General features: G+C 39.0%; 1 protein-coding gene across 2 annotated transcripts in view; it reads left to right on the top strand.

Annotated features, from left to right (window-relative positions):
• The window catches only part of JAG2 (jagged canonical Notch ligand 2), a 68,417-nt gene extending 42,009 nt beyond the window's left edge, over positions 1-26,408 (top strand). The window contains exons 6-26 of one of the 2 annotated variants that reach the window (XM_079309286.1): positions 2,413-2,543; positions 2,929-3,048; positions 4,835-4,948; positions 5,773-5,886; positions 6,447-6,560; positions 7,070-7,116; positions 7,390-7,563; positions 9,915-10,065; positions 10,339-10,503; positions 11,060-11,173; positions 12,186-12,299; positions 12,669-12,782; positions 13,734-13,850; positions 14,505-14,532; positions 15,391-15,476; positions 17,671-17,784; positions 17,973-18,088; positions 19,276-19,521; positions 19,962-20,093; positions 21,120-21,276; positions 24,095-26,408. In XM_079309286.1, coding sequence (XP_079165412.1) covers positions 2,413-2,543; positions 2,929-3,048; positions 4,835-4,948; positions 5,773-5,886; positions 6,447-6,560; positions 7,070-7,116; positions 7,390-7,563; positions 9,915-10,065; positions 10,339-10,503; positions 11,060-11,173; positions 12,186-12,299; positions 12,669-12,782; positions 13,734-13,850; positions 14,505-14,532; positions 15,391-15,476; positions 17,671-17,784; positions 17,973-18,088; positions 19,276-19,521; positions 19,962-20,093; positions 21,120-21,276; positions 24,095-24,567 — 2,941 coding nt within the window. In that variant the 3' untranslated portion in view covers positions 24,568-26,408. The remainder of the gene's footprint in view (positions 1-2,412; positions 2,544-2,928; positions 3,049-4,834; positions 4,949-5,772; positions 5,887-6,446; positions 6,561-7,069; positions 7,117-7,389; positions 7,564-9,914; positions 10,066-10,338; positions 10,504-11,059; positions 11,174-12,185; positions 12,300-12,668; positions 12,783-13,733; positions 13,851-14,504; positions 14,533-15,390; positions 15,477-17,670; positions 17,785-17,972; positions 18,089-19,275; positions 19,522-19,961; positions 20,094-21,119; positions 21,277-24,094) is intronic. The other variant, XM_079309287.1, reaches the window with a different exon arrangement.
• The last annotated feature ends 1,143 nt before the right edge of the window (positions 26,409-27,551 follow it).

Here is a 27,551-nt window from a genome sequence, read left to right as displayed (position 1 = left end):
CCTAGATGATGTTGAATTTGTGTTTCTACCATTTGGGCTTCTCATAGTGAATCATTAATCATTTTCAGCTTGTTTTTGTGTCTTGATATTTCTGTCATGCCCATGACATACCCATACCCATAAATGACATACAACATAACCATTTCTGAGTTGGTTTCCATTTATCGATCCCATCTTGCTCTCAGGGTGGGCTGAGGTCCATGTAAGCATTATCTTTTTAGAAGGAAGTGGAACTAATGCTGCTCTAGCACCTGTTAATGTAGGATGCAACCAGACTTCCTGTTCAAGAGGAAATCCTAATTTACTCTTCCTTGTAAACTGAAGGCTGATCAGCTTACCACATAGTAACCTTTTGACTTGTAAACATTGTGTTCCTTTGGACTGTTTTGAGCCTCTAGAAATTATTTCCCTCAGGCTTGGTGGTAACTAACAGTAAACTTTGACTGTGTTGAATATCATGAAAAAGCAGCAACCTTTTTTGTGCTGAAGTGATTTTAATATCATCCAGCATACCTACAAACTCAAGTAGGTGCTTAAGATGCCTTCAGGTTCTAGAAGGTGGCTGTATTTTTCTTTGCAATCTTAAGCACCACTGCACTGTTAAACAAAGAAACTTGTTGTCCACTGGCTATGGAGAATAAATTGAGCTACTGTGATTATTTGCTTTGTGATGCAGACTTTCAGCTCTTGAAAATGCTTGTTGTATGTGGGTGGGGAGTTGGCTCTGGCTGGGATAGTCATGGTGAATCACTGGCAGTAGTGCCAGGTTTGGCATGGATGGAGATTTGGGTTGGGGCCAGTAAAGTGAGTTGCAATGCTTTTTTTTATTGTTTATTACCATCCTCTGAAAAGATTTTTCTGTCCTTGAGGAGGAAGGAAGAGATCAAATTTAGCAGGAGCAGTATTTGTTTCCTCTTGCTGCTGCTGCAGCCAAAGAAGGAGGCTTCTCAAATATGAGTGTTCTCCAGGCTCTGGCAGCCCTGCTGAGAGGAGCAGGAGCAGTGGAGCTGGGTCCTCAGCTGAGGCTCTGCTTGGAGATGTGCAGCTGGGAGCTGTTCAGGGACTGGGACAGGAGCTCAAAGGAGTTCTAGAACACTGTATGAAAAGAATGGTCTTGCAGAGATCTGCATCCAGATTCCTTACTGCCACTGTAAATAGTGAGGACTGAAACATTGTGCTGCCAGCACAGCTTGTTCTGTTCCTCTGGGGATTGGTCCAGCTTACTGAAACAGTGGAAGGGGATTGATTCACAAGAAACCAAGACTCCTCTTTTATACTTCTCTTGCCTTTTCTCACTTGCCCCCAATGACTGACTTTATTTTTTGCTCTTGTATACTATTCAAATCATGTGCATAATAGAATTGTAGTGTCAGATCTAAAAACCATAGTTTCATTTTTAACTTTTTTTTTTTCCTCTAGGCCATAGGGCTGCACTGTTGTGCATGTGCCCACCTCTCATCCAGTGTGATTTTATGCATCTGTTTGTTGCTAGTATGTCTCTTGAATTCTGTATAAGAAATACTCTTAACAGACAGAATGTTTCCTTTGTTGGCCCAAAAGGGCAAGGTTACTATTTCTTGGTACTTAAAATACATGTGAAATATAAATGTGTTAACAAATAAATTAGTCTATGCCCTTTCCCCATCTAAAAGTTCAGATTTTAATACTTTCCTGTAGCATAAACAGTTGCTTCTTTTAGCAGAGTTCTGTTACAGATTAACATAAAGATACTGGTCTCAGAAGAAATCTTGGGGGAAAAATTCAACCCTAAACCAAATGAATTATTAATGGCTTTTGTTTCTGTTCCTCCTTTCTCCAAAGAGTTCATTTTCCATAGTGTCAGTAGACAACACTGAGGATATAACAGAATAAATCTGTGAAAAAAGGTTTTCATGAGAAACCAGGCTTTGAGCAATTAAGACTGCTGCCTTTCTGGCTGCCCTGGTCTTTTAAGGCAGTAGCACTCTTGAGAGCAAATTGGCTATTATCTTGAAATCTTTCTTCACAGAAAAGTCCTGTGGTGCTCAATTCAGTAAGCCAGCAGTCTGCTTCTGAAAAATCAATTTCTACTTTCTTGCATCAATCACAAGTTTTGTCCCAGTGTGAGATGATTATGTGAAGATGGGACTTCCTGTGAAAGAACAACTAATTCCTGTCCAGCTCTCATAATGTGTAGTGCTTGGTGGTGTTTGTTGCCATGGTGTGTGACACATTTGAGCAGGATGAGTTCCTGTAAGGATGTTCAACAGGACTAGTTGTGTCCCTTCTAAACAGGATAAAGTTTTGTTATCTGTTGCACATTGAACAGTTGACCTTGTTCTTGAGAATGGTAAGTGTAGTGTTGTAAATACATGTAATGCTGATAATGAAGCATCATGTTGCTAACTTTTAACATGTGAACTTACATCTTAGGTGTCATTATGGTTGGCAAGGACAGTTCTGTGATGAGTGTGTCCGCTACCCAGGCTGTGCTCATGGGAGCTGTAATGAACCATGGCAGTGTAATTGTGAAACCAACTGGGGTGGCCTGCTCTGTAACAAAGGTACTTAACATTAATGTATAGGAAAAATAAGTTAAGTTGCATGATTAACTGATAACTCATTAACACTTTTTTATTCTGCTAGTGTGCAACTACCTGAGTGTTTCTGTGCCTTAATTCTTGTGTGGCAGATGGTGCCTAGGCAATAGAAGTATAGGAAGTTCAAGACAAAAGGCTGGGAATTGTCCTGACTCTTCTAACTCCTGCAGTTGTCTCTTGTTCATTCTGCCCTGTTCTGTGGATGGTTACCCGATCACAGGCTAGCCACTGGAACGTGGGGATGATGTGGGTGAAGGATGTTTGAGCCAGAAAGTCATCTGTGTGTCTGTCTATGGATTGAGGTGGTGGGATCTATTCTCCCTGCTGACTGAGCCTTTCCTGTGTGCAGATCTGAACTACTGTGGGAGCCACCACCCGTGCCTGAACGGCGGAACCTGCATGAACACGGAGCCGGACGAGTATCGCTGCGCCTGCCCCGACGGCTACTCGGGGAAGAACTGCGAGATCGGTACTGGCCCTGCTGCATCTCTGCTTGGCCCCTCTGCATTTCACTGGGAAATGCTCCCTCTCTCCTTTCTGCTGCCTGAGCCTGGCTCTTCAAAGCATCACCAAAGACAGATGCTGCACCCGTTTCCCTATAGATAGGACTGCGACTATTTCTCCCCTTTAATTTCCTTGGGTTGTAGCCTCCCTAAATAGGTTACACATGTGGCTTTCCTGTTACCTTACTCCCTGCTGCCCATTTTCTTGTCTTCTGACTTGCTGGCAAGCATGCATCTTTCCCAAGCTGGGGACTGAGAAAGGTGGAAGTGATTTTCACTTGAGTTTTTACTCTGAGGTGGGGCTTTGGCCCAATTTTTAGTTGGCTGAATATGTTGATTATTCTTTTTAACCAACTAAAACTTAATCTTTTAATATGGGAGTTCCAATATATTTGGATTAATAATGAAATATTGACTACTATGGAAATGTGCTCAAAAAGAGGCACCTTGAGCAGTCTTAACAAAAAGTATCTTTCTTGTGCCCATTGGCAAAATGGAGGAGAGCATTTGAACCACATTTGTGATGATGGCTTTGACTTGAGTCTAACAGATCTGTGTCTTGAAAAATTGCTATCTCAACCACAGCACAAACATAGCATGTTGCTTTTTTCTGTCTATGTATGTGTGACACAAAGACCAAAATGTTCATGTTCTGGGGACATTTGGGTCTCTGGGAAGTTTTCTTGATTATTCTCACTTTGGAGGTAAATGGGCAGTGTGCAGTTTCTTGTTCTTTCATATTTAGCTTCATATAGTGGCTAGTTGGGCATTCTGTTTCTTTGTCATGATGCATTGTTAAATCCTTCTTTGAAATGTGATATTCACAGCTTCTCACTATGAATGTTGCTGTTCCTTGATACTTAAAATTTTAGATGGAAAGAACCCATTTTTTTCATTTCACTGCTTGACCCTAAGTTCACTAAACTATTATCAGCAGAAGGTTTTCAGAGTTAATCAGGATGTAGGTCTTTGAAGTTCATAAAGCTCTGTGTGGTATTAAAGATGCCATCAAAACTTGAATTTTGCTTCACCTGGTAGAACGTGATATAAACTTTAAAATCCCCCTGAAAGCTATGGGGGAGTAGCTTCAGGTGAGGAGGCAGTGAAAAAGAGAGCCATACACTTGCTGAGATCTACAGAGATTTTTAACAGTAGGTTGGTGTGTGAGCTGTTTCAGGTATTGGTACTAAAAATTTTCCTTGGTTTCTGAGAGGGAAAGTTGCCAAAAAGAAGTTACAAAAAGCTTGTCCCAACCTGAGGGTTGTTTTGTGCAGCCTCTGCCACTGTTGCAGCCCTATAAGGAGCATCACTGCCTGTAAGAACCTTTGTTCCCTGCTGTTTCCAAGGAACAGTGCTAAAATGAAGCTAAACAGACCTTAAACTGCTACAACTGTTCAGATTTCTGCATACAGCAGATCTGTCTCACTAAATTTAAAAGAAGTGCATGGCTGGAAGCACAGTGTTAATGGGGAGCTTTGCTGGGATATTGAAATAGAGTGAGCTGTCTGTGCTTAGGCTTTCTAGTTATTAGGTGGGAAGGATGATATGTCTTCAGTGAAATCCTGCTTAATTTTCCTTCTGGGAATCTTAACTCTCTGCAGGTGTGAGAGGAAGGCTTCAAACTTTTGTACTGGTCTCTCCACTGCTGTTTCTCTTGGTTACTTTTAGCCAATGCAACTTTAAACTCTGAGTTCTTATTAATTGGTACTGGAAGAGTATTTAGCAGGAATTTCTCTCCTTCTTTCTCCCCAGCTGAGCATGCTTGTGTATCTAATCCCTGTGCTAATGGTGGAATTTGTCACGAAATTTCATCAGGCTTCAAGTGTCACTGCCCATCGGGGTGGAGTGGACCAACATGTGCTATTGGTGAGTATGGCTTTGCTGACTGAGCTTTTGGGTTAGAAGGGTTGATGCAGCTTACTTGGTGATATCACCAAACTCTGTCAGTTTGGAATTTGGTGGGAGTCTTTTACTTTCTGTCTTTTAACAGCTGAGCATTGGCAGAGTGAAAAGAGAAGGGTTCTGTGCTGCCACAGTATTGACTTGATGCAGTTGAGATCTGTTATCAAAAGCTGGACCATACCCAAATAAATGCCCTGTTTGACAATTCCTGACTCCTTAGCCACTCCAAAACAAAATGGAGAGTGGTTTCATTTCAAGATATATAAATTTGAAGGTCAAAGGTTTTTCCCCTTCTTTAATAGTAGAAAAGTAGATTTGCACACTTAAATGTTTAAGTATCTGGTTCAGAGAACAGAGAATGGTTGAAATGTATTGTGGGACTATCACTGGTTTGCATATTGCCTGTGATTTCAAACACAGGTGGCTTACCTGTTTTCACACAGCAACTGTCCTCAAACCCCACCCCCCAAAACCAAACCAAAAAACCCTGAAAATTGCCACCCACAGAACCTAAACTGGCTAAATTGTGTCATGATCTAGGTACATGACTTTCTATGCATAGGTATCATAGGTAGGTTATCTGATTCTTCTTTGCTGTTTGCTCATCTTCTCTACTCTGTCTCAAAGATGTGAGACAAGCCCAAGTAAAAATTAGATTAGAAATGTTAGTCTGTGCCTAAGCTTGTTTGTTTGTGCATCCTCCCCCTTCATCTCAGTCTAACTTTGAAGCAGAACCTGTTGAGCCAAGCTTTAGGCTGTGTGATGGAAGTCCCCCCTTGCCTTTGCAGATATTGATGAGTGTGCATCAAACCCCTGTGCTCAAGGAGGGACCTGCATTGATGGGATCAATGCATTCGAGTGTATTTGTCCACAGCAGTGGATTGGAGCAACTTGCCAGCTTGGTGAGTAATTCTAAAACTTGGGAGACCACTGGAGATTATCCCTAAACAGTGAATATCCCAGTGTGCTTCTGGCATGGTGTTTATTGAAGAAAATGTGGAATATGCATGTTGTTATTGGTATCTTAGCTCCTCGTTAGTACATCTCAAAGCCAGAAGTTTCAGGTGGATCTATAACTATTTAAGTCCCAACTTAAGCTTACTTACAATAGTTCTTTTGGAAGGCCCCATAACTTCTCTGTTGCAGAATGCAGTGTTGGTGGTGGTAACTCCTTCTCCATGGTGGCAGAACAGTGACTAAGCTTGTGGAGGCCAGGAAGGGATTTGCCCTGACTAACAAATTGCCTTTTTGAGTTTTGGCCAAGGGAAGTGTAAGATAACATGCATGTGCTACTATAGGCAAGTGTGCATTAAAATCCTATTATGTAAATGGTTTTAGTGCCCTACCAGTGTTTAATGTGAGCTTCTGATGCTTGGATTGCATGGACACTTTGCTTGGTGCTGTGGTAATCTGTTTCTGGGTTTGTTCTTTATTCTATTCTTTATTTTCTCTTCTTTCACAGATGCTAATGAGTGTGAGGGGAAACCCTGTGTTAATGCTTACTCTTGCAAAAATCTCATTGGTGGATATTACTGTGACTGCATTCCAGGATGGACAGGAGTAAATTGTCATATCAGTTAGTATTTTTTTAGTATGTATGTTGACAAGTAGGATGCTTTGTTCTTAAAAAAAAAATGTGATTACAAGAAAAAAACCTGTGGTCAGGATTTTTCTAACTTCTAGCAATGTAAATTGAAAATGCTGTTCAAAAATTTATTTTGAAAAGTAACTGGTATTACAGTGAGCTTAGATATACACTTAACTAATAAATCTTTTGATTCTTACATCTTTCTGAATGATATATACTGATTCAATTTAAAATTTTGAGTTAAAATGTTAGTTATTAAATTGATATTCATATCTCATTTTTAGTACACTATAGTAGAAATATAGAATGTATTTTTTATTGGATATTTTTTTAAAATAGGAATCTTTTAAGACATCAAGAATCCTTCCTTTACATTAAAATGTCTAGAAAAAAACATTTTTGAAAACTACTTGTTCTCCATTTTTATGCTAAACCTATACTTTACAGCTTTCCAGCTTCCAGTCTAAATTCTAATGCTCTGCATATTTTATCCATAGATATAAATGACTGTCATGGACAGTGCCAGCATGGAGGGACTTGTAAGGTAACTCTTGTTCATTACATTCCATGTTGAAAATTAATCTTTCTTTGACTCGTTATGAGTTTTATAGTTTGCATTTACAGTTTGGTTAAATGAGTTCACATGTTAAAAATGTAACACTCTACTTGCAGACTCTTGCACCCATTTCACAAAATAAAATTCCGCGGTGCTACTGCTGTCCGCAGATCCAGAATACACGAGTAACTTGATATTTTTTGTGTGCAAGTTTCATCAATAAACAAATCCTCCTACTTTTCTTTTTGCTGCTGTGTGAAGGATGAGGTGAATGGTTACCACTGCCTATGCCCCCGTGGCTTCACAGGGAAGAACTGTGAGACAGAAACCAACGAGTGCGAGAGCAATCCCTGCCGCAACGGGGGCCGCTGCAAAGACCTGCTGAATGCATTCGCCTGCCTGTGTCCCCAGGGATTCTCAGGAGCCTTCTGCGAGGTGAGGGCAGGGCAGGCATTGCTGCCGTGCTTGTCATGGACTCAATTCTTGAAAGAAATATATCTCTGGGTTTAAATGGGAGTAACCCAAGGCTGGGGCGTCACTGCCTGTCGTAGCTGTTACCTGATACTCTGAATAAGCAAATTTGTTGTGCAGCGCTGTCATAGTAGCTCTAATGCTTGAATTTGCAGCCTGATAAACTGCAAGTTGTTTTATATAGGTGTTGGACCTCCTAAGGGTTTTAAGGCTGCAAGTGTTCCTTAAGCTTGAAATGTTTTCCTTTGCAATTTTCAAGACCTGTGTCCTTTTGTTACACTGGAGAGCTTTAGGTTCTCATTCTAATAGCTCTGAGGTAGATAATTGAATTACCCTTCTAGTAATCCTACTGCTATTGGTAGGAGTAAATTAATTATATATCAATTATTTATATTATATGTAATGGTAATAATTAACATAATTACTAAAGGTAGGCAGATAGATGAGTATTGGCTCTCAGAACTTTGTCTGAGATAATTTTAGGGACATGGCATTCTAGTGCTTAAAGATTCAGATCTTAAATATTGAAGTCTTAGTGGTAATTCCTAAAGTATTTCATGGTAAAGAAGATATTCTTCTTTTCTAGGGAGGACATTAGGCTTTTCAGTGTAAAATTATTTTGCATTAAGTATTCACTTTCTGGCTTTTGCTGATAGTCAAATTCTTCTGGGTGTTATGCTTAGTATCAACTGGAGGCATTAGGCTAGAATTTTGTTGGATTTGCTCCAGATTTTTTTTGTGGAGGATATTGGAGTGATTTCTCTTAAATGCTGAAGTAATTTTATTCTGATATTTGCATCATTAAAGAATCATTTATTATTATCATTTTATTCAAAGTTTAAAAGGACTGCAGATACCAACCAGTTTAATAAAACTGTTGCAGCCCCTAAAATTGAACTGTTTCTGCATAAGGATCATAACTGCAGTGCTCTACTCTGGGCTGATTCATACAATATACTGTGTAATTAAAGTTTTAGCAAATGCACTTGAATAATAAGGGGGAGTTGGCTGCTTGCCTTGTGTGCTGCAGGAAATATCTACCATTGATTCCAGATGCTAAAGTACCAGCTACTGAACTTGCATTGGGAAGGGGAAATTTGCACTAATGGAAGGAAACAAATGGAGACATCTGATAGAGGAGATCTGAGAATCTTTCTCAGACTGTAGCTATTTTTTTTATAGCATGCTTTGAATGTTCTGTGTGAGAGCACGAAATGGTTTGCTGAGAAATCTTCTGTTTTGACTGCAATAGTATGTGCTCCTCTGAATTAAATACTTAATGCCATTTGTGTTCCTTCTCCTTTAGCTAGTTTTGCATTTTTTTCCTATTTAGCTACTGAACTGCTAAAAATAGGGATCAAAACCACTATTGGACTTAATTTGATGTCTGTGAAGTTGAAAGCTATCTTTCTCCCAAGAGAGATGTGAAGGAGGAAAAACTGACTTGTGGGGAGAAAAGCAATCCTTAAGAAAAACAATTTGGAGCAAAGATACTGTGATGTAAAAATATCCCTTTTGGGGCTGCTTTGTGGATTTTGAGACCAATTTAGGGCATCACGAATCAGTGATCTTGTGTGTCAGTCAAAAGCAGAAAACTGCACAATTGTATGCTGCAGCAATGTTAAAGGTATTAGGAAGGCAAGGTTTAAATTTTGCTCTCTGGATCAGGTGGTCAGAGTTCAAAATGCATTTTGTGTAAATTGGTGTGGTGATGGTATTTGTTAAAATAAGGCCCTGAGCAGCTGGGTCTAACTAGACCTGCTTTGAGCAGGAGGTGGGGAGTAACTGACCTCTAGAGGTCCCTTCCAAGCTGTGTGGTTTTATAATAAATTCTATGTGTTAATTGAGATGGGAAGAGAGTTTGCTCCAGGGGATGGGATTTTGTTCAGGTTCTGTGTACTTTAAGGCTCTTGCAGACACAAAACTGACAAGTGCACTGGTATTTCACTTGCCTTGTGGCACTTGGTACGTGGGTGTGAAGGACAGAGAAGTGACTTATAATGATCCAGAGAAGTTGCAGTAAGATGTCTCCTAATGGCTTAAGTAATTATTTACTGAGTTATTGCAAATGTGCTTATTCAGCCTCCTCCAAAGGAGTATTTTTTTAGCAGTGTCAGAAATCCTTTGTATTAGGATAGGTGAAAGTAAGCTGAAGTTTGTCTTGCAGGATGGAATGCAATATTTATGATTCATAAGCCTTCTTAAAACTTGAGGTTCCTTGTACATTAGCTTCATCTGTGTCTCTGGCAAAGCAGATAATGCTGCTTACTCCTGGGAAATGAAGCAGCTGCTGCTAACTGTGGTCTCTCTTACAGATGGATATTGATTTCTGTGAACCTAACCCTTGCCAGAATGGGGCTAAATGTTATGATCTGGGAGGAGATTATTACTGTGCCTGCCCTGATGACTATGATGGAAAAAATTGTTCTCATCTCAAGGACCACTGCAAGAACAATTCTTGTAAAGGTACCTGCTGTTGTCCATAAATCTGTCTTGATTGTGCTATGTTGGAGAAAAAAGGCATTTTGGGATATAGTATAATGCAGAAATATTTTTATTGTACTCACTTGGACTTCATAAAGTAGGGAGAGGAAATGCTCCTCATTTATGAAGAGGTAGATTGTAACTTATAGCAAACATAAAATTCTTGCTAGTTTTAATTTTTATAAAACTTCTTTTAAAACTAAAATCTGAATGGTAATACAGATCATTAGACTAAAGACTACACTTCTTTTTCAGTAATAGACAGCTGTACAATAGAAGTCTTCACTAATGCTACACAAGAAGGAATCCGTTTCATTTCATCCAATGTTTGTGGGCCTCATGGACGGTGTATCAGTCAGCCAGGAGGGAATTTCACTTGTGCCTGTGACAGAGGTTTTACTGGAACATACTGCCATGAGAGTAAGTAGGAGCTTGTAAAAGATTTATTCTTTTTGCTCGAAATTTATTTTAAAGTTAATGTTATGGAGCTTTATAGCATAAAATAAAACATTTAGATTTCAGTGAAGTTGCATAAAGTGCTGTTTCAGATGCACTGCTTGAAATTTTCTCCTGGTAGCAGTCTTGGTAGTGGTTTACATTTCCTCTATGACAGAAAACTGGTTTTAGTCCAAATTCAGTGTAAATGTGTACCCACTACCTTTATGTACAATCTTATGAGCCAAAGATTTCTCCAACATGAGAATGACAATGAAGGGACTAGAATTGGTATTGATGATCTGGGTGTTTTTAAACCCCTGGATATTCTTGCCAGGTAAGTGTAATGCTCCGGTTTGTCTTGCTACATGAGAGACAATACAGCCAGAAACCCAGCAGGCTTGAAAACAGATGTTTGAGCTTTTCTTTTGCATGTACAAATGCAGTAATAACTCTGCTGCTTTTCCTAGAGACAGAAGTGTAGATCCCTCCTCTGAGTAGGTGAAAACAACCTTGAACAATAACTATTGATCTTTTGTAGATATCAATGACTGTCTTGGGAAGCCTTGCAAGAATGGTGGGACATGTATTGATGAAGTTGATTCATTCAGATGTTTCTGTTCAAGTGGCTGGGAAGGAGAGCTCTGTGACACAAGTGAGTACTGCTCAGTGTTGCAGGGCCCAATGATGCAGCTTTGTTGTAACAGATGGTTGGTATGTGCTTAGTAATGGGGTAGTTTCTCTGTTCTGTAATTAAGTCTTTTTTGCAGAAGAAATATTTCTTTCAGAAATAACTTAAGGTAGCTGCATAGAAGCCTCAGCTCCTTTATTAGGAGCAGAATCTGATTCTTTGGTATAGTTCAGCATTTATCTCAGGAGGAGAAAACTTTTTCCCCTGGGGATAGCCAAAAGTGTGGGCCAGGAAGTGAGCTAGGCCAGTTCATGGTTAAGACACCTCAGAGGAAATTGCAATTGTTTCTTTTTCTGCTCTGTATGAAGCCTCTTATAAAACATGATGGCAAGGACTTGCTGAGACTTATTACAGGACACGCATCAATTAAGATGTGAAATACAGTGTGAGCAGCTTTTGGCAGCTATTGCTGTTAAAAGAGCCTTTTGTGTGGTCTAGATGAGGTTTGTTCTGGAATACTTAATGTTCCACCTATTAAATGTTTGTCTCAAGTGAAAGGAGCTTCCTCTAAAATCCCTGATTGTGTAAGCATGTTTAATGTGTGCACATATGTGTGTATGTCTTTAAGCCACCTCTAATGGCTGTAACTCAGTGTTTAAAGCAGAACAGAGAAAGGGATCCTTAACACTCTCTCATCTCCCAGGCTGGACTGGGACTCCTTTTCAGGACATTGTGGTCCCTACTAGAAAGATCTTTCTGAAGTTCAGAATACAGCTGTTTGTAAAAAGAAAGCTACTTTCATGCTTTACTGAGAAGCCATACTGAATGTTCCCTCTAAGCTGTCAAAGTCATAATTCATGTTGTTCTGTATTAAATCAGAGCATTTCCTTGCTTGTATAAAGATAACCTCATAATAATTAGGATTGCTGTCTTCCTAAGTAGTACAAAATTTATTTTCTTTATAAAGAGATTTTCTTTTGTTTTCTCATGTCTGGGCTAGATCATCTGATTTGAATAACTGGGTTTTTTTTTTTAGATTTCAATGACTGTTCTCCTAACCCATGTCACAACGGTGGCCGATGCATTGATTTGGTAAATGACTTCTATTGTGAGTGCAAGAATGACTGGAAAGGCAAAACTTGTCACTCACGTAAGTGTTCCTTGCTTTGATCTTTAGATTACCCAAAGATTTATTTTCTTCTCGTGGGACTGGAGTTCCTGAAATTTAAAATAAAACAATTGCAGTGAAAAAATAGGTGCTCTTTCATTACCCCTTCCAGTTTCCCAGTCACAAAATGGAACATTTTAAAAATATATTCCTTCATGTAGTGAAACAGTTCCGTGAGATGTCCTTAGATTCCATTCTTTGGGTTGTTTATTGTAATACAGCAAGCAGAGCAATGTGTTTCTGAAACTGGTGCATTTAAGCATGAGGTCTCTTCAATTTTGTGATTAAAAGGTATCTAACATTTAGCAAGACTAATGGAAATTAAAAAAAAAACAACCTGCTTTGTTGCAGGTGAATACCAGTGTGATGCAAACACTTGCAGCAATGGTGGGACGTGCTATGATGATGGAGACACATTCCGCTGCTCATGTCCTCCAGAGTGGATGGGAAGTACTTGCAATACTGGTAAGCTTTTAAAATTGTCTACAGAACAAACAGAGAAGTGTTTAAAGAATGAACTGTTTAGTAAACAGACACACTGCTCTGGCTGGCCAGTTCAGAGCTATTCCAGTTGGTGATTGAAATTTAAGTAATTTCTTGTACTCACCTGACATGATCCTGATCTTTAGGAAGCTGTTCTCTTCTGGCTGCTTGTATGGTCTTTTCCATAACTTCTCTCCCAAGCAGTTTTAGAAAACTTGGACTTGTGTCTTGACTTTTCTATTGGTACTTAGTGGCCCTGTGTAAAAATTTTCCTGATGACTTAGTCCCCTGCTTGGCTTGCAGAGTCACAAGAATTGTGATCATGTGGTATATGAGCAGGCATAGCCAGGAAAACTGAAATTAAGAGGCACTTCCTGGGGGGTTTGCAGAGTTAATGCCTGCTGTAGGGAATTGCTTGATTTTTTTCAATTTTTATTTTTTTTTCCCCTTTGGAGACTGAATGTAGTATCTCTGGTGCATCTTTCTGAAAATGAAACTTCTGTTATGATCTGGAAGTTGGGTGAAGATAATTTAGTGCAGCTTTTCTACGTTTTAGGTACAATTGCAGCTTTAAATCAAAACCTGAGCTTTAAATATTAGTATTTTATTGCTAAGAATGCCTCACAGCCTGGCTAACTCACTGCCAAAGTAATAATTTAGGAGTATTTGAAGAATGCTTACACAAATGGGGCAGAAAGGAGATAATTATTTTTTAATAAAATGTCATAATTCAGTTAAACAGTTGGATTGGGACGATGCTGAAGGTGGGTGAGAGACTGTCCTATGATTATTTTTGGAGGTTTTTTGACCTTTTTTTATAAGTTTTCAACTGTTGACTTAAATACTGTTTAGTATTGTGATACTGACATATCCAGATGATAGGTACTCTTTGTTTTGTGGTCTAATAGACACTTTTTTTTTCTGTTTTCAAAGCTAAAAACAGCAGCTGCATTCTAAACCCGTGCATGAATGGTGGAACATGTGTTGGCAGCGGAGATTCCTTCTCATGCATCTGCAAAGAGGGATGGGAAGGACGCACATGCACACAGAGTGAGGCTTTTCTCCTTGCTTCCCCTGCATCCCCCTGGGATATTGGGAGTGTCTGGCAGGGAGCTGCTAGCTGAAACAAAGCAAGTTTATGGGGTTCATGTGCCAAAATATCTGAATCATTCAGAGTGGGAGGTAGGTAAAGAAGACGATGCTCGAGCAATGAATGAAGAGTTTGTCGTGCTGCTTTTTGCATCCAGTCTCTGCCAAAAGAAGACTCCCAGCTTTCTATAAAAATACAGTTTTTGGAAATGTGTGCAGAGCTGGAAGAAATACTCAGAGAAATAATAATTTTAATAATGAAGAGTATCTGGAAAGGCAAGCAGTAGTGTATAAGCCATTTTCTCTGAGGAAAGCAGTTAACTACTTTGACATACCAAGACAATGAATTGTTTAGGTGGAGTAAAGCCTGCAACTTTGATTTTTATTTTTTCCCTAAGGTGTAACATTGGGAGTGGAAGGGAAACTCTAAATTTGAGCTCGTTTTTTACTCTATTGTTGATATATATGATAATTGAACATTTTTGCAAGTGTGGAAGAAAACATTCAGTTCTGTATATTTTTCTTATCTAATAAAGTGGCTTCTGAACTATAGAGTTATATTTTAGAAGAATAAATTGTGCCATTATTTACACTAGCCAATATTCTTTTTTCTAGACACCAATGACTGCAACCCTCATCCATGGTAAGTACATGAACTCCATTCCTGTACCTATTGTGAAAATAAAAGTGAGCACAGTAATGGATTTACATTACAGATTTGAGCTAATTTTACTCTAAAATAATTGGAGCCAGCCTCTCTAAAATATCTTATAACCATTTTTTTTTGCTATGTCATATCTATTCCTTGATAGCACCAAAGACTACAAAACAGTCTTGAGCTGATTCATGTATGAACAAACAAAAGTATTTTAGTGTAGTCTCCATGGTGGAACTGACCAGTAAATTAGTGATATGAAGTGAATCACATATGGTAACATTCTAAGAATTTGTAATTGAATAGAGTAAAAAGTGAGAAATCAAAACTTGTTAGTTTACAGTAGATAATTTCAAATAATATAAAAATGTCCTGTTGGATCAATTGCTATGTATAAACATGTTTAAAAGCAAAACTGAGGTGTTGGGAGATAAAATGGGAATATTTTAAATACAGAGGCTGATATTTGTGGTTGAAAGGGGAAAAAACTGATGTGTGGGTGAAACAATCTACCTTATCTTTCTCAGTTGTCCACTCTGATGCCATAGTCTATGCTTCATGTATTAAAAAAAAAAAAAAATTGGAAAACATTGGGCTTTCTTTGTATTCACTTGAAAATGCTGTTCTACCATCCTTCTGTGGATGTGCTTTCTCATGCATCTGTAGGATGTTGCTGTTTAGCTGCTGGCCTGCTAAGCAATATTGTTTATCTAGCATTATGCTTTTGCTCTTAAGAGAAGTAAATTGTCCTCCTGAAGAGCAGCAGAAGTTTTAATTTACAAAGCTGTAATTGACCAATGAAACAATGTAGATGGCTACAGAAAGCTACACTTTTTTTATTTGCAGTTACAACGGAGGGATCTGTGTGGATGGAGTGAACTGGTTCAGGTGTGAATGTGCCCCTGGCTTTGCTGGTCCTGACTGCAGAATTAGTAAGTACCTGCATGGGTGGAGACCTGGGTGATTGTACCAATCTGTACAAATTGGAAAGGACACCTGGTGACCCTTTTTACATTAGCTCAGCTGAATTCCAAATAGTGAAGCAGAAGTCAGCTGTTAGCCAGGTACTGGTACCTTGTAAATAAGAGCAAGTTATGGTCTGTTACTCATTTCCTTAAATGGCACTGAAATGAGTTGGCTTAAATCATGCTTAAAGACTTGATTGCTAGATTTTCTTGGATAATTCTGATGTTTCTGGGGTGCTGGCTTTGTAGAAATTGAAATTTTAACTATTTCTCTGTTGATAAACATCTTGTTGGTCAAGATGACATATGTCTGAATGTGTTCCACTTAATGTAAGAAACCAAAATGCATTGAGACATTCCAAATGGAAACAAAAACATTGAGTGTAGTGCTGGCACGTGAATAACAAAAGTATGATAAAGGTCTTTCAAAGCTGGAAAACAAACCTGCTACACTGCAGTTCTGAAGGGTTGGGGCCAAAAAGAGGGGAGAAAGTGCACCCTAAACGTGTGTGGAAGTGTTGTGGAACAAGCTGGTGAGGGTTTTTGTTGTTTGATTGGGGTTTTTTTGGGTTGTTTTGGCTTTATCTTTTTAATGGAATTTTACCATTTTTACTTGAGTGGGTACATACCTTACTTTTACTTTCTGCTTTGGAAGACTAGACTTTGAATCTTCTGTAGCCTCAAGGCTTCAGGGCTTGGTCCTTCCACTCCATCAGTGTGGTGATGTGCTTTCAAGTTGAGACTTCATCCTCATTCTGGCACAGAGAAAACAAACCAGCCCTTCTGGCTGGAGGGCAGCTGCAGCACTTGTGGAAGCATCAGCTTAGTGATGTCTGGATGCAGATCATTGTGTATCTAGATCCAGATACCCAGAAAGGGATATTGAGTTCTCCTTGCCTGCTCCTCTTCCCCTTAAGGCTAGGATGTCACAAATACAAATATTGTGCATTTGTAATGGAGCTGCAGATGTTTTTTTTACTTGTTTAGACTGGTATGGATGGAAAGAGTAGCTCTGAAAAAAATACCTTTTATGGCTGATACAGAAACAGAGCTAAGTCAACTTTTTCAGCATACAGAGGCTGGAGATTCTTAAACCTATGTGAACACAGGAGGAAAGAGTAGTTAAACCCTGCTGAGGTTTAGATTTTAGTGCAGTTTTGAAGGAAGGTAATATAGAACCAAAAGCTCTTCCATATCCATTGGATTGTTCTGCCTTGCCTACAAGTGTAACAGTCTCACTGCTGCCCTTTGTCACATTCACTTTCAAAGTCCTGTACTTTAAAATGAGCTGAGACTGTGTATTGGACAAGAACTGTTGTTTAAACAGTTTTCTCTGGGGTTGGAAAGGGAATTTATATTCAATGGAAGGAAACTTGTCAAAAAATACTTTGGAAGAGAGAAGTTCTGTTTGAAAATGAAGCAGTTGGTGCATGTGGCTCACAATTTCATAAGTTGGTTTCTATTGCATAAATCAGTATTGGTCATTTCCCCAGGATAACAAATGGCTCATTGCTGTCCATCTGAATGGACCGTGCTTTCCTGCCTTTTTCCATTGGTTTCTGTGGCTAAGCCTCTGAATCTTTGAAGCATTTCTTAAAGAGGCTTTTATGTTAAGTGTCTATATATTAAGTTAATCTACTTATTATTTTAAGGGTATTAATGTTCATCAAATATGTGTTACAAACTAAACTGTTACTCTACTGCCTTATGGTCACTTGTATTGCAGCAAGTCACTTCTTTGAGCATTGTTGAACAAGATCATTGTTCAGCTCTTGCCCACTGATAACTTCATGAAAGCACATGCTTTTGTGTGAAGCCCAAATGTCTGAGATTAGTGCCAGAACAGGATGTGGGACTTGTTCTGTAGCTGAATGTGGACAAAGCATTAACACCTTCAGCTGCCCAACACCTCTGCTCTGTGAGTTGAGTCAGCATGTGACTGCTGTTTTGACTACCAGAACTTCAATTAGGGTGCAATTACGAGAAATCTGTTGCAGGTTATTGCTGAAATGGCAGAAATGTTTAATTACAAAATGAATTCTGTACTCACACTGTCCTTTCCTTTAAAGAAAGGAGGTGTACTGTTAGATTACACCTCAGTAAATTATTAATTACAATGTCCTGTGTCCTTGTCACTGAGTTTTACCCATTTTCTGTCCAGATATTGATGAATGCCAGTCTTCTCCTTGTGGGTATGGTGCCACCTGTATAGATGAAATAAATGGATACCGATGCACTTGTCCCCCTGGAAGAATTGGTCCTAGATGCCAAGAAGGTATTCCTATATCTGCTATCAACCTTTATCCGAAAAACAGGCACAATGTAGCCAGTATAAAGTTTTTGTGCAGTAGTCTGATGTGTAAGGAACAGTAACTGATGTTTTTAATTTAAATTTGTGTAGTATTTAAAGCTTGAAGCAATGAAGTGTCTGAATGTGCTTTTTGGTGGTTTTTTTTTCTTCAGTGATTGGAATTGGAAAGCCTTGCTGGCTTAAAGGAATGACCTTTCCCCATGGCAGCCGGTGGGAGCAGGAGTGCAACAGCTGCCACTGTTTGGATGGACGCATTGACTGCACCAAGGTAGGCTTTTCATCCTATTTTCTGAAATTCTTGGGGCTGAAACAAACTCATTCTTCTTCATGCAGAAGTTATTCTTTGTGTCCTCTAAATTTCCTTTGTTTAAAAGAAAAAAAAAAAGTGGCTTCCTGTAAAAGTAGTTATGGATTGTCTTTTTAATATCATAAGTTACTGTACTGTCTACCTGCTAGAACAGGCTCTGTAGACCACACATTGCAGAAAATGAAACATGAGCTGGAATAAAGGATAAAGAAATCAAACTGCTGAAGCTTTGCAGTTTTAGAACTATTAATTTTGTGAAATGTGAGTTCCAGGTTGGAGGACATGTAGGAAGAAATTTTTCACTGGCTATTAACTGCCTTTTTGTATTGTCCTTCAGTAGCTTTATGAATTGACAACTTTCGACCTTTGTATATTTATTGTGAACTAGATCTTGGTGGTTTTGTGCTGAGGAGAAGTAAGACCTAAATACAGGTTGTGCATGTGCCTTAAATTCACCTGATTATCAATGTGTGGTATTAGGTTTCTTCCATGTGTAATGGAACACTTGCACTTTCTTGCTGACAATTGTTCTTTAAGAAATCCCTAAGTTGCTAATAGCTGTATAGTGTTGTGTAGGATCTTAAAGGCTACATGGAATTGTAGAATATCCTGAGTTGGAAGGGACCCACAAGGATCATTCAAGTCCAGTTCCTGGAATGGAACTGTGTTTGGAAATTTGCTGCACCTCAGTAGTTTGTGGGTAGCAGCTTTTGTTACCTTTTGAGAGCATGGTTGGAGTGATTGTGCTTATCACCAATCAGCTCTTAACATAGTCAGCATTCTCTGGCAGGGGTCTCAGTATGAATATTGAAGAAATTAATCTTTGTGGTGTTATTTCTTTTTCTATATTGTAGAAGCCTAGAGGATTAGATTAAAATAAACGCTTAAATTTCTGTATAACTCAGTTAAGTGGGACAAATCCATAAACTTCTAAGGAGATGTGCCTGAGTGGTTTTTCAGATTCTTTGCACAGATTTTTACTCTTGTGTCTGTACTAAATGTCCTCATTACATGGAAGGGGAGATCCATCTGCTACTAGGTCTCTAGCAGTATCAAAAAACAGATATTTTTCTATGTGAATTGCTTATTTGGATTTGATGCATGAGAATAACTGCCTGTAACAGTGCTTTGTTCTTCTTAATTTCTAGGTGTGGTGTGGAAAAAAGCCTTGTCTGTTACACAAATACTGGGATAATTCCAACAACCAGTGTCCCATGGGTCAGGAATGCCAGGAGAAATATATGAAATGTTTTCAGCCACCATGCACAGACTGGGGAGAATGCAGTGCCTCTGAACCTCTGCCTATCAATATCAAGTGTCTGCCTAATTCTGGGTACTTGGACAACGACTGTGCTAGAATTACTTTAATTTTTAATGGAGACAAAGTCCCCCAGGTGAGAATGGAATTCTTAATGAAGTGTGGCAATATATGTAGGGATCTGTTCTGTGTCACAGCATGCAAGATTAAGGTTTCTGGTATGACTTCTTGCTATTATAATCGTGCATATTTTATTACTAGATTCCTCTGTTGCTTTTAATTGTGCTTTGTATAAAGGGTGAGGCAAAATTCAGGTTTATACTGAATATTTTATTTTCTTGAGTCTTGAAGAACTATTTGCATTTCAAGATGGGCTCAGACTGTACTAACATAATCATGTAGACTGAGTTCCTTGCCCTTCATTCCAAAACCCTGTTCCTCACTTTTCTGCCCTTTCTTGCTCCCCTCTTTGCTGCCTTCATCAGTTCTTAGCAACTGCAAGAACTGAAGGTCCTTATTTTTACATGCTGTTTTTAGCTTGAGCTAAAATGACACATTCTCCCTTGCTTCTAACAGGGCACTACAACAGAAAATATCTGTTCTGAAATCCGGTATTTACCAGCTACTAGGACAGTTTCTAGGGACAGAACTCTGATAATATTGTGTGATCCATCTTACTCCACAGAGAATGCAGTGGAAGTTGCTATTGTAAGTATGAGATGTGTGTATATATACACAAATATGTTTTCTTATTGTTTTTACTGGGGAAGAAGTTGTTCAAGCTTGTTTCACTTGAATGCAGGTGGAACAATCTGTGGCTTAGTCTTGTCTGCAAAGCAATTTTGTGATCTCACAATTTCCTACATTGCCAGAGAGCTGAAACTGCAGGTTTTGTTAATGATAGATGGCTTCTACATGTAACCTCATGATAAATTACTATAAAGACTAGTTCTCCCCAAATTAGTGAACAGGTGTGTACTTGTTCTGTCAGAAATGTTGGGCTCTTGACCTTTTCAGTAAGGAGATATGGTTACAGGTGGCTGAACTTGGATTGTTCTTGTGAAGAGGTTTCTGCTTTGCATTTAGTGTATGGCTGCTTCAGGGGTGTTCTTTAAACACAAGGTATCAAGTGAGAAGTGGAAGATGGTGCAAGTTGAACAGATGAAAGTAACTGTTGCCCTGATGAACTAAAGACTTGATTTAGTTGCATTTACAGCTCAATCACTCCATGCCTGTGTATAGCTTAGTTTTAAAGAAAGAGTTAATTTTCATGGTAAATGTTTATCCAGGCAGAAGCTGGACTGTCTGTCTCTGCTACCACTGTAAAGAGCATGCTGAGCCATGATGCAGGGAGCAAAGTGTATGGTATAAATAGAGCAGACTGTTATTAGTCCAAGCTTCTATCTAGATAATCCACATGTCTTGAACCATTCCAAACTATGACTAAGTTTGGCTCATCAGTTTAAGTAACATGGAAGTCACTGTCTTTCCTTTGAGGTATGTTAAATTAACAAGCAGGTGTGCTACCCACCAAGTCTGACACTGCATCTGCAGTTTGGGTAGAGCCAGCCATGCTGTTGCTGTGGTAAGCTTTTAGAGAGCTGTTTGTAGCTACTGTCAGGCAAATTCCGCCAAGTGAGCTCAATTAAGATGTTGCTGGATTTAGAAAGTACTTCTCCATGGTTAGGTGGCTGCAATAACTTCTTGCTTTCCCCCTTTGCTCACTCCCTGCAGTCCTTTGTCCCGCACCGAGATGAACAAGATAACAGCCTCATTCAGAATGCTGCTAATACAATAGTGAATGCCATCACCAAGCGACAGAACAGCACAGTTATGTTGGCAGTAACTGAAGTCAAAGTTGAGACCATCGTTGTTGGGAATTCATCATCAGGTAAGGCTCCAGTGAATACCTCCTCTGTGGTGTGTTTTGTGTTCTCCTGCTATCAGACTTCTCTTATCTTCTTTACACATTGGAGAAAATGATCCACCAGGTTGTGTCCTTAGTTGCTGTTGCTAACTGAAGAGAAAGAGGTTTTGAGATGAAGATTGTGTGCTAATTTAAACTTCATCCCTAACATGATATTCTTGCCATGGTTTCACCTCTGACTTCCAACCCAGCTCTCCAGCCCAAGCACTCCTTTCATAAGATCAGGAGTTGTTCTTGTGTGCAGTTCCAATCCTGTCCAATTCTCCTACATGACCCTTAAGCCAACCTCAGCCCTTGATGCTGCTGCACTGAGGCTGTGAGGAAATGAAAGCATGGGGAGAGAGAAGGTGTGGTGTGATTCCAATCTCCTCTGAAGTGCTTGTGTGCTATTTATTTACCTTAACAAGAGTTAAAGATGTCTAGTTTCTTTCAATACTTGGCCATGATGTAAAACTTTGCTCTTTTTCAACATGTGTTTCTCACTAGTGCACAGCTGGCTTAAAATGTAGCATTTGTTCCTCTTTAAGAGGATATGGTGTGATTAGAGACCTTTATCTCTGAATGCTGGCTCTCCAAAAGCTGTGCCAAAATAAGCTATTGGAGGTTTTGCATTCCTGTGTTTCTGCCTGGGGGAGGCAGGAGATGGGCTTGTGGAAGATGCTGGTAGGCTCAAGTTCAACTAAGCCCCAGAGTGGAAATCTTACAATGGTAGGAGGCTCTCCCAGCTTTTTCCTAGACCTCCCCAACATAATCTTCTGGAAGATCTTCCATCCATAGTCCAAACAATTAGGAGATTGCCTGGTTCCACTTCCCTTGCATTTTCCTTCTAGGAAATGCCTTTCATCTGTTAAAGTCTTGGCAAATTTGCTGTTTCCTCAGCTCTCCTGAAGGAGTGTGCCTGCTTTGTGCTTGCCTTAAACAGCAGTTGTATAGAAGATAAGGAATGAGCTGGGATTTTGACACACCTCAGCCTCTGGCTTTTCTGATTGCATATTAAATTCTAGGGCTAAAGGGCTGCAAATTACTTTGCCTCCCACCTCAATAAGATTTAAAGGCTCTCCCAAAATAGTGGATTAATTTGGTTTCTCTTGCAAAATGGTTTCCAGACTCCTCATTTTAATATGGTGCCTCTGTATTGATCACTGGCCCTTAGTTCTTTAAGTGGAATTGTTATGAAGCAAACTTCAACATTTTATTTTATTTTATTTGTTCTATTGCTGCCCCTTAATTGGTTGAGTGGGTGAAAACCTATCAGAAAATGTGGTCTAAAACCCTATGTGTTGAGAATCTCATTTCTGTGGGATGCTCAAGTGTCTAGGTGAAGATAATTTAGATGCATTATTGACTTCCTCTAGCTTTCAGAAATAGTCTGAATTTGAAATCTGTATGCTGAGAATTCTGTTTAAAGAACCAGTTACTAAGTAATCTTGAATCCATGTTCATACAATGAAATAATAGATGATAGCAGTGAGAATTGCAGGCTTTGTATTCTAATCTTGGAGAAGCTGTTATGAAGAGCTCCTTTTTCTTTGAAGTATTTCTCCCATTCACAATTTAATGTTAGGGTGCTTATAAAAAATCAGGAGAGAAAAGCAGTTACTCATGTGAGTGCAATCCTTCCCATAACTGCTAAATTACAATATTGAGATCCCTTGAGGCCAATGATGTTGGCAGTTTACTCACCCTCCTTTACCAAAAGGAAATGTTTGAGAATGTGTCACATTCCACATAAGAATGTGCTCAGAAGGCACTTGAACATCGGAGCAAAGAACTGGTGTTGAAACACGAGTTGTTTTTGTATATAGTCATTTCCAGGTTATTCTGTAAGTCGTAAAACTGCTGAGGGAATTTGTTTGGATCAGGCATTAGAGTGGTGGGTTGACAGCATTTGTCTGCAGAGCTGTTGAACAATCCTATTGCTCTCTATGAAACAAAGCACCTCATCTCGTTGCCCCTTACCATGTGTGAGTTTTTGCTTATCAAGAAGAGTAGAAATACAGCTCTCCTAACTGTACAGCTCTTGAGGAAGGGGGGAAGGAGAAGTCCAAACATACATAAATTTTTCAGAAATATTTTTGTAGAGAAATAATTTGTGTCTATGCAGCTGGGAGAACACTATAGTGAGGTTTAGATTGGGAGAGTGAAGAAAAGCAATTGCCTCAACTTTTGTTTGTTGAGCAATGAAGACTCTTCTCTCTAGGGACAATATTCTGATATTTCATCCTGAGGCAGAGCAGGAACTTGCTGAAGAATGCATGACCAATTTGGTTACACAGCCCTAACCTGAATGTTTTTGGAGATCATTGATACATAAATGATACATATGCTGAAAATAAAGAACTTTTCTTTCTGATGATAAATGCAGGACATGTTTGAAGTCCCAATACTTCTACAGCAACTTGGAGGCACAGTACTCCATTGCTGCCTCCTGCTAGGATAAGGTTTTTCAGGATTTCTCAGATTTTCTCAGCCAACTTTGCGTAGATACCTGAGAAAGATGCTACTTGACAAAACCAGTTTGTCTGTTGGAGGGGACAAAAGATCTCAAATGGAGCTTTCCTCCCTCATCATTAATTGTGTAAAACTAAACTATTAAAAAGAGCATTTTCAGATTGACCTGGTGCATCCAGGCAGTTGTTATTGTGCTGCAAAGACATCTTTCTTCCTTTCTCCTAAAAACGTTTCGGCAAAATTAAATATGGATATTTCTCTTGCAAATGTCCAGTGCTATATATCTTGCTCTGTTAACGTGAGACTTTATTTCTTTCCATTTGCCCTCTAGATTATTTGGTTCCAATTCTTTGTGCGGTATTTAGCATTGTGTGGCTGACTTGTATAATCATCTGCGTGTGGTGGACTCGGAAGAGGAGAAAAGAGAGAGAGAGAAGCCGTCCTCCCAGAGAAGAGGGTGCCAATAACCAGTGGGCACCTTTAAATCCCATAAGAAATCCTATAGACAGATCTTACAGTAACAAAGACATTCGTTACGAATGCAAAAACTTCATATCTCCTCAAAAGAGAACTTGTGATGCTGTAGAGGAGTATGTAGAGTATGAGGAAGAGGAGGATGAAGAGGAGGAAAGAGATGAGGAAATGGACAAATTCCTCTCTCACAAACTCGCAAAGCCTTTGCCAACAAAGGTGTCTGACACATCAGAGAGCAGTCCAGTAAAGAAATCCCATCAAATAGGCAAAATGGACAACAGATCTGTAAAAAATGTGAATGCATCAAACTTTGAAGGCAGTAGAGACTAACCTGTATTTGGGATGTAGGCAGACTGCGCCTGCGCTTGCTGGGGAGGGGAAAAATTGACATCTCCACTTTGCATCAAGGACTAAAAATATCTGGAGTCAAATGTTCATAGTTTCTTTATTTTGCGTAAAAAAAATAAATAAAAATAATAAATAAAATTTATTTTGTTTCTTTAGCCTTGTATAAATTATTCAATGACTGTCAGATGAAAAAAAAAATGAGTAATCTTTGATAGTTGCTATTTTTGTAAAGTTTACTTATAATACACTCGCTGTGTGGCAGAGGAGAGGTTGTATTTTCAATATGTGTAAAGTTTATTACAAAAGACTGTACACTGTTTACAGAATGTATTTCTTTTTATTACTTGCTCTAATTTAATGGTGGCTTTAAAACCTCCTGGTTGAGGAAATTGTGTGAACTTTAAACTGCTTTCTTGACTTTGAATCTCTATTAATGGCAGCTCACTGCACTTGTTACGTTAGTAGCTTCTGTAAGATTTTTCCAAATTTGCCTTACACACTTTGTAATAGGAACAAAAAAAAATTATAGAGATCTTTCAACTGTGGTTTAAAAGTGGCCTTTTTATTTCTGTTTAATTACTTTAGAATTGCAGTATTGAAGCATGTGACAAGTGCCTTGAGATTAAACTTTTTCTATAGCAACTGTCAAAGACTGCCATATCAATATAGTAAAATTGTGAGAACTCTAGGTTCCCCAACTGACACAGTTTATTTTCTAATAGTGAAAGTGCTTTTTTGTAAATATGTACATATTAAATGAATCACTCTGTATATTTGATTTAATAAGTTAAATATTTTGGTCTTTTTTTTTTTTTTACATGTCATTCCTTTTAATTTATGTTGCAGAAAAGGAGGTTCTATGGCAGTTTATAAGACTTTTTTTTGGTATTATGTCCAGATTAGAAAATGATGTTAATACAATCAATGTTAGGAATCTGTTGGTCATTTGTATTTACATAGGAGCATAACCACTTACGTGTAAATAGATCCAGAAATGTTTGTTTATCCCCATGTTCAGCCCATCTCAAGAACACTAACGGGTGCATCTACTGTACAGTACCAACATAGAGAGGCATTGTTTTTTCTTTTGTGAATATGTTAATTACATGTGGTATTACTTTTTTTGCGTTTAAATACAGGCCTAATGAAGGGAACAATATTTTCCTCAGTCTTGTTTCTGTTGTGCTTTACTCATCTTTTGCTCTAAAGGAAAAAGGCTGGCAAGCTCAGAGGATGGGAGTACCTCAGTAGAAATGGTTAAACGTTATGGAAGGCTTATGCTTTTTTTTTTTTTTTTTTTAAAGCTTTTATTATTGCTGTTAACTGGGCAGACTATAAGTTTATTTTAATTACTGAAGAAGCATAACACTACATACACCTAGTTACCCTACCACTGAGAAGAACGGATGTCTGAGAGTGTAAACTCTGGCCCACGAACAATGTAAACATGAATGTTTTGAAACCAGTTATTTTATACAGGAATGCAGGATTTACTTTGCAGGATCATCTGTTTTAGTACATTTTTTTGACATGTTCTTAAAAAATAAAAAACCTTTCAGAAAAGAAACTATTTATTAAAGCATTTTATAATGATGTTTGTTGTAACTTTTTTACTTGTGCTAAATATTCAAAACTTATTTTGATAACCTGGTTAGGAGTTAGTTTAGAAAAGGGTACTATCCTTCTCATGTTCCCCAGTATAATCCTGAGTATTTAAACCAAAAACACTTTTTTTCTGCTACTCTTGTAACTTTTTGTACTGTAATGCTGCTGTCTTCCATAATCTAATAAAATGATTCCCTCATTGTGTGTAAGATACTTCAGATTGTCGTTTGCTTTCCAAGTGTTGGAGCTGGGATGAGCAGAGGAGTGGAAAGTGCAGGTTGAACTCCCGTAACCCGAGCGCCGGCGCTTCCCTGTCCTGTACCAGAGCCAGCCTGCAGGGAAGCTGCTGCCCAGACACCCCCAGTGCCAGCTGGGGTATCCCTGCAGGGCAGCAGGAATTTTTAGCTGCTGGAGCTGGGCTGGATTGTCCCCGAGGGTCCCAGCCAGCTCGGCGTGTTCCGTGTGCCTGTTCTGCACTTTTCCCCCGGCTGCTCAGTGAAGCCTTGTCTGAGCACAGCTTGGATTCCTGGGGTCACAACAGGCTCCCTGAGCATGTAGGGGCCTGAGGAGGTGTCCTTTCACAATTGGGTTGGATTCTGAAGTAATACCTTTCTCTACTCTGCAGCCATTCAGAGCTTTTACATGTCATGCTCCAATCTCAGCTGAGGTCTATCCCTGTTTCTGTAACAGTTCCTTTGTAAATGCTAATTTATGTAGTAGAAGATAATATGGAATATAAAAGGTGAATTTTTCCTAGTAGCTATCAGCATCTGAGGCAGAATTCTAGTTTCTAGCAGAGATTTATTCCAGTCATCATTCAGCTACTCTGTATTGCTTTTCTTGGAGTATTTGCTTGTCTTCATCGTGACAGAAGCAACTCTCAAGTGAGTCAGTTCTCAAAATCTAATTCTGTTACCTTTCTCAAAAGAAGAACTAGTAGGTTTATATATGTTTGGAGTAAGTTCCCTGCTGTTCTGTCCTGAGTTGGCTCATTGCTCCTGCAGGTGCTAATTCTGCTCTTTCCCAGTACTGAAGGAGCATATAAAGAAAAGGGGGCACACCAGTGGTCATCACCCACTGCTCTAAACAAAGGGACTGATCCTGTGTCCAGAGGTTGTTTCCCTGTGTATTCACAAAACTACCACAGGCAAATGTTCAGTTTTTAAGTGCTCTTTCCCTGCTAAAACCAAGAATTCTTTGATGCCTCCTTCATGCGATGAGTGAGTTACATACACTGAGATACATGAAACAAGATGAGTAAGGTTAGGATGACAAACAAAAAATAAACTTGTGCAAATCAACCTTGATCAGTTTTATGCAGACTTTATTTTTATGCTGCTCTTAAATTATTTGAATGTCTC

Source organism: Erithacus rubecula (assembly GCF_903797595.1).
Source record: "Erithacus rubecula genome assembly, chromosome: 6".
Lineage (NCBI taxonomy): Eukaryota > Metazoa > Chordata > Aves > Passeriformes > Muscicapidae > Erithacus > Erithacus rubecula.
The sequence above is the reverse complement of the archived record's forward strand: the minus strand, read 5'-3'. Positions and strand labels throughout refer to the sequence as shown.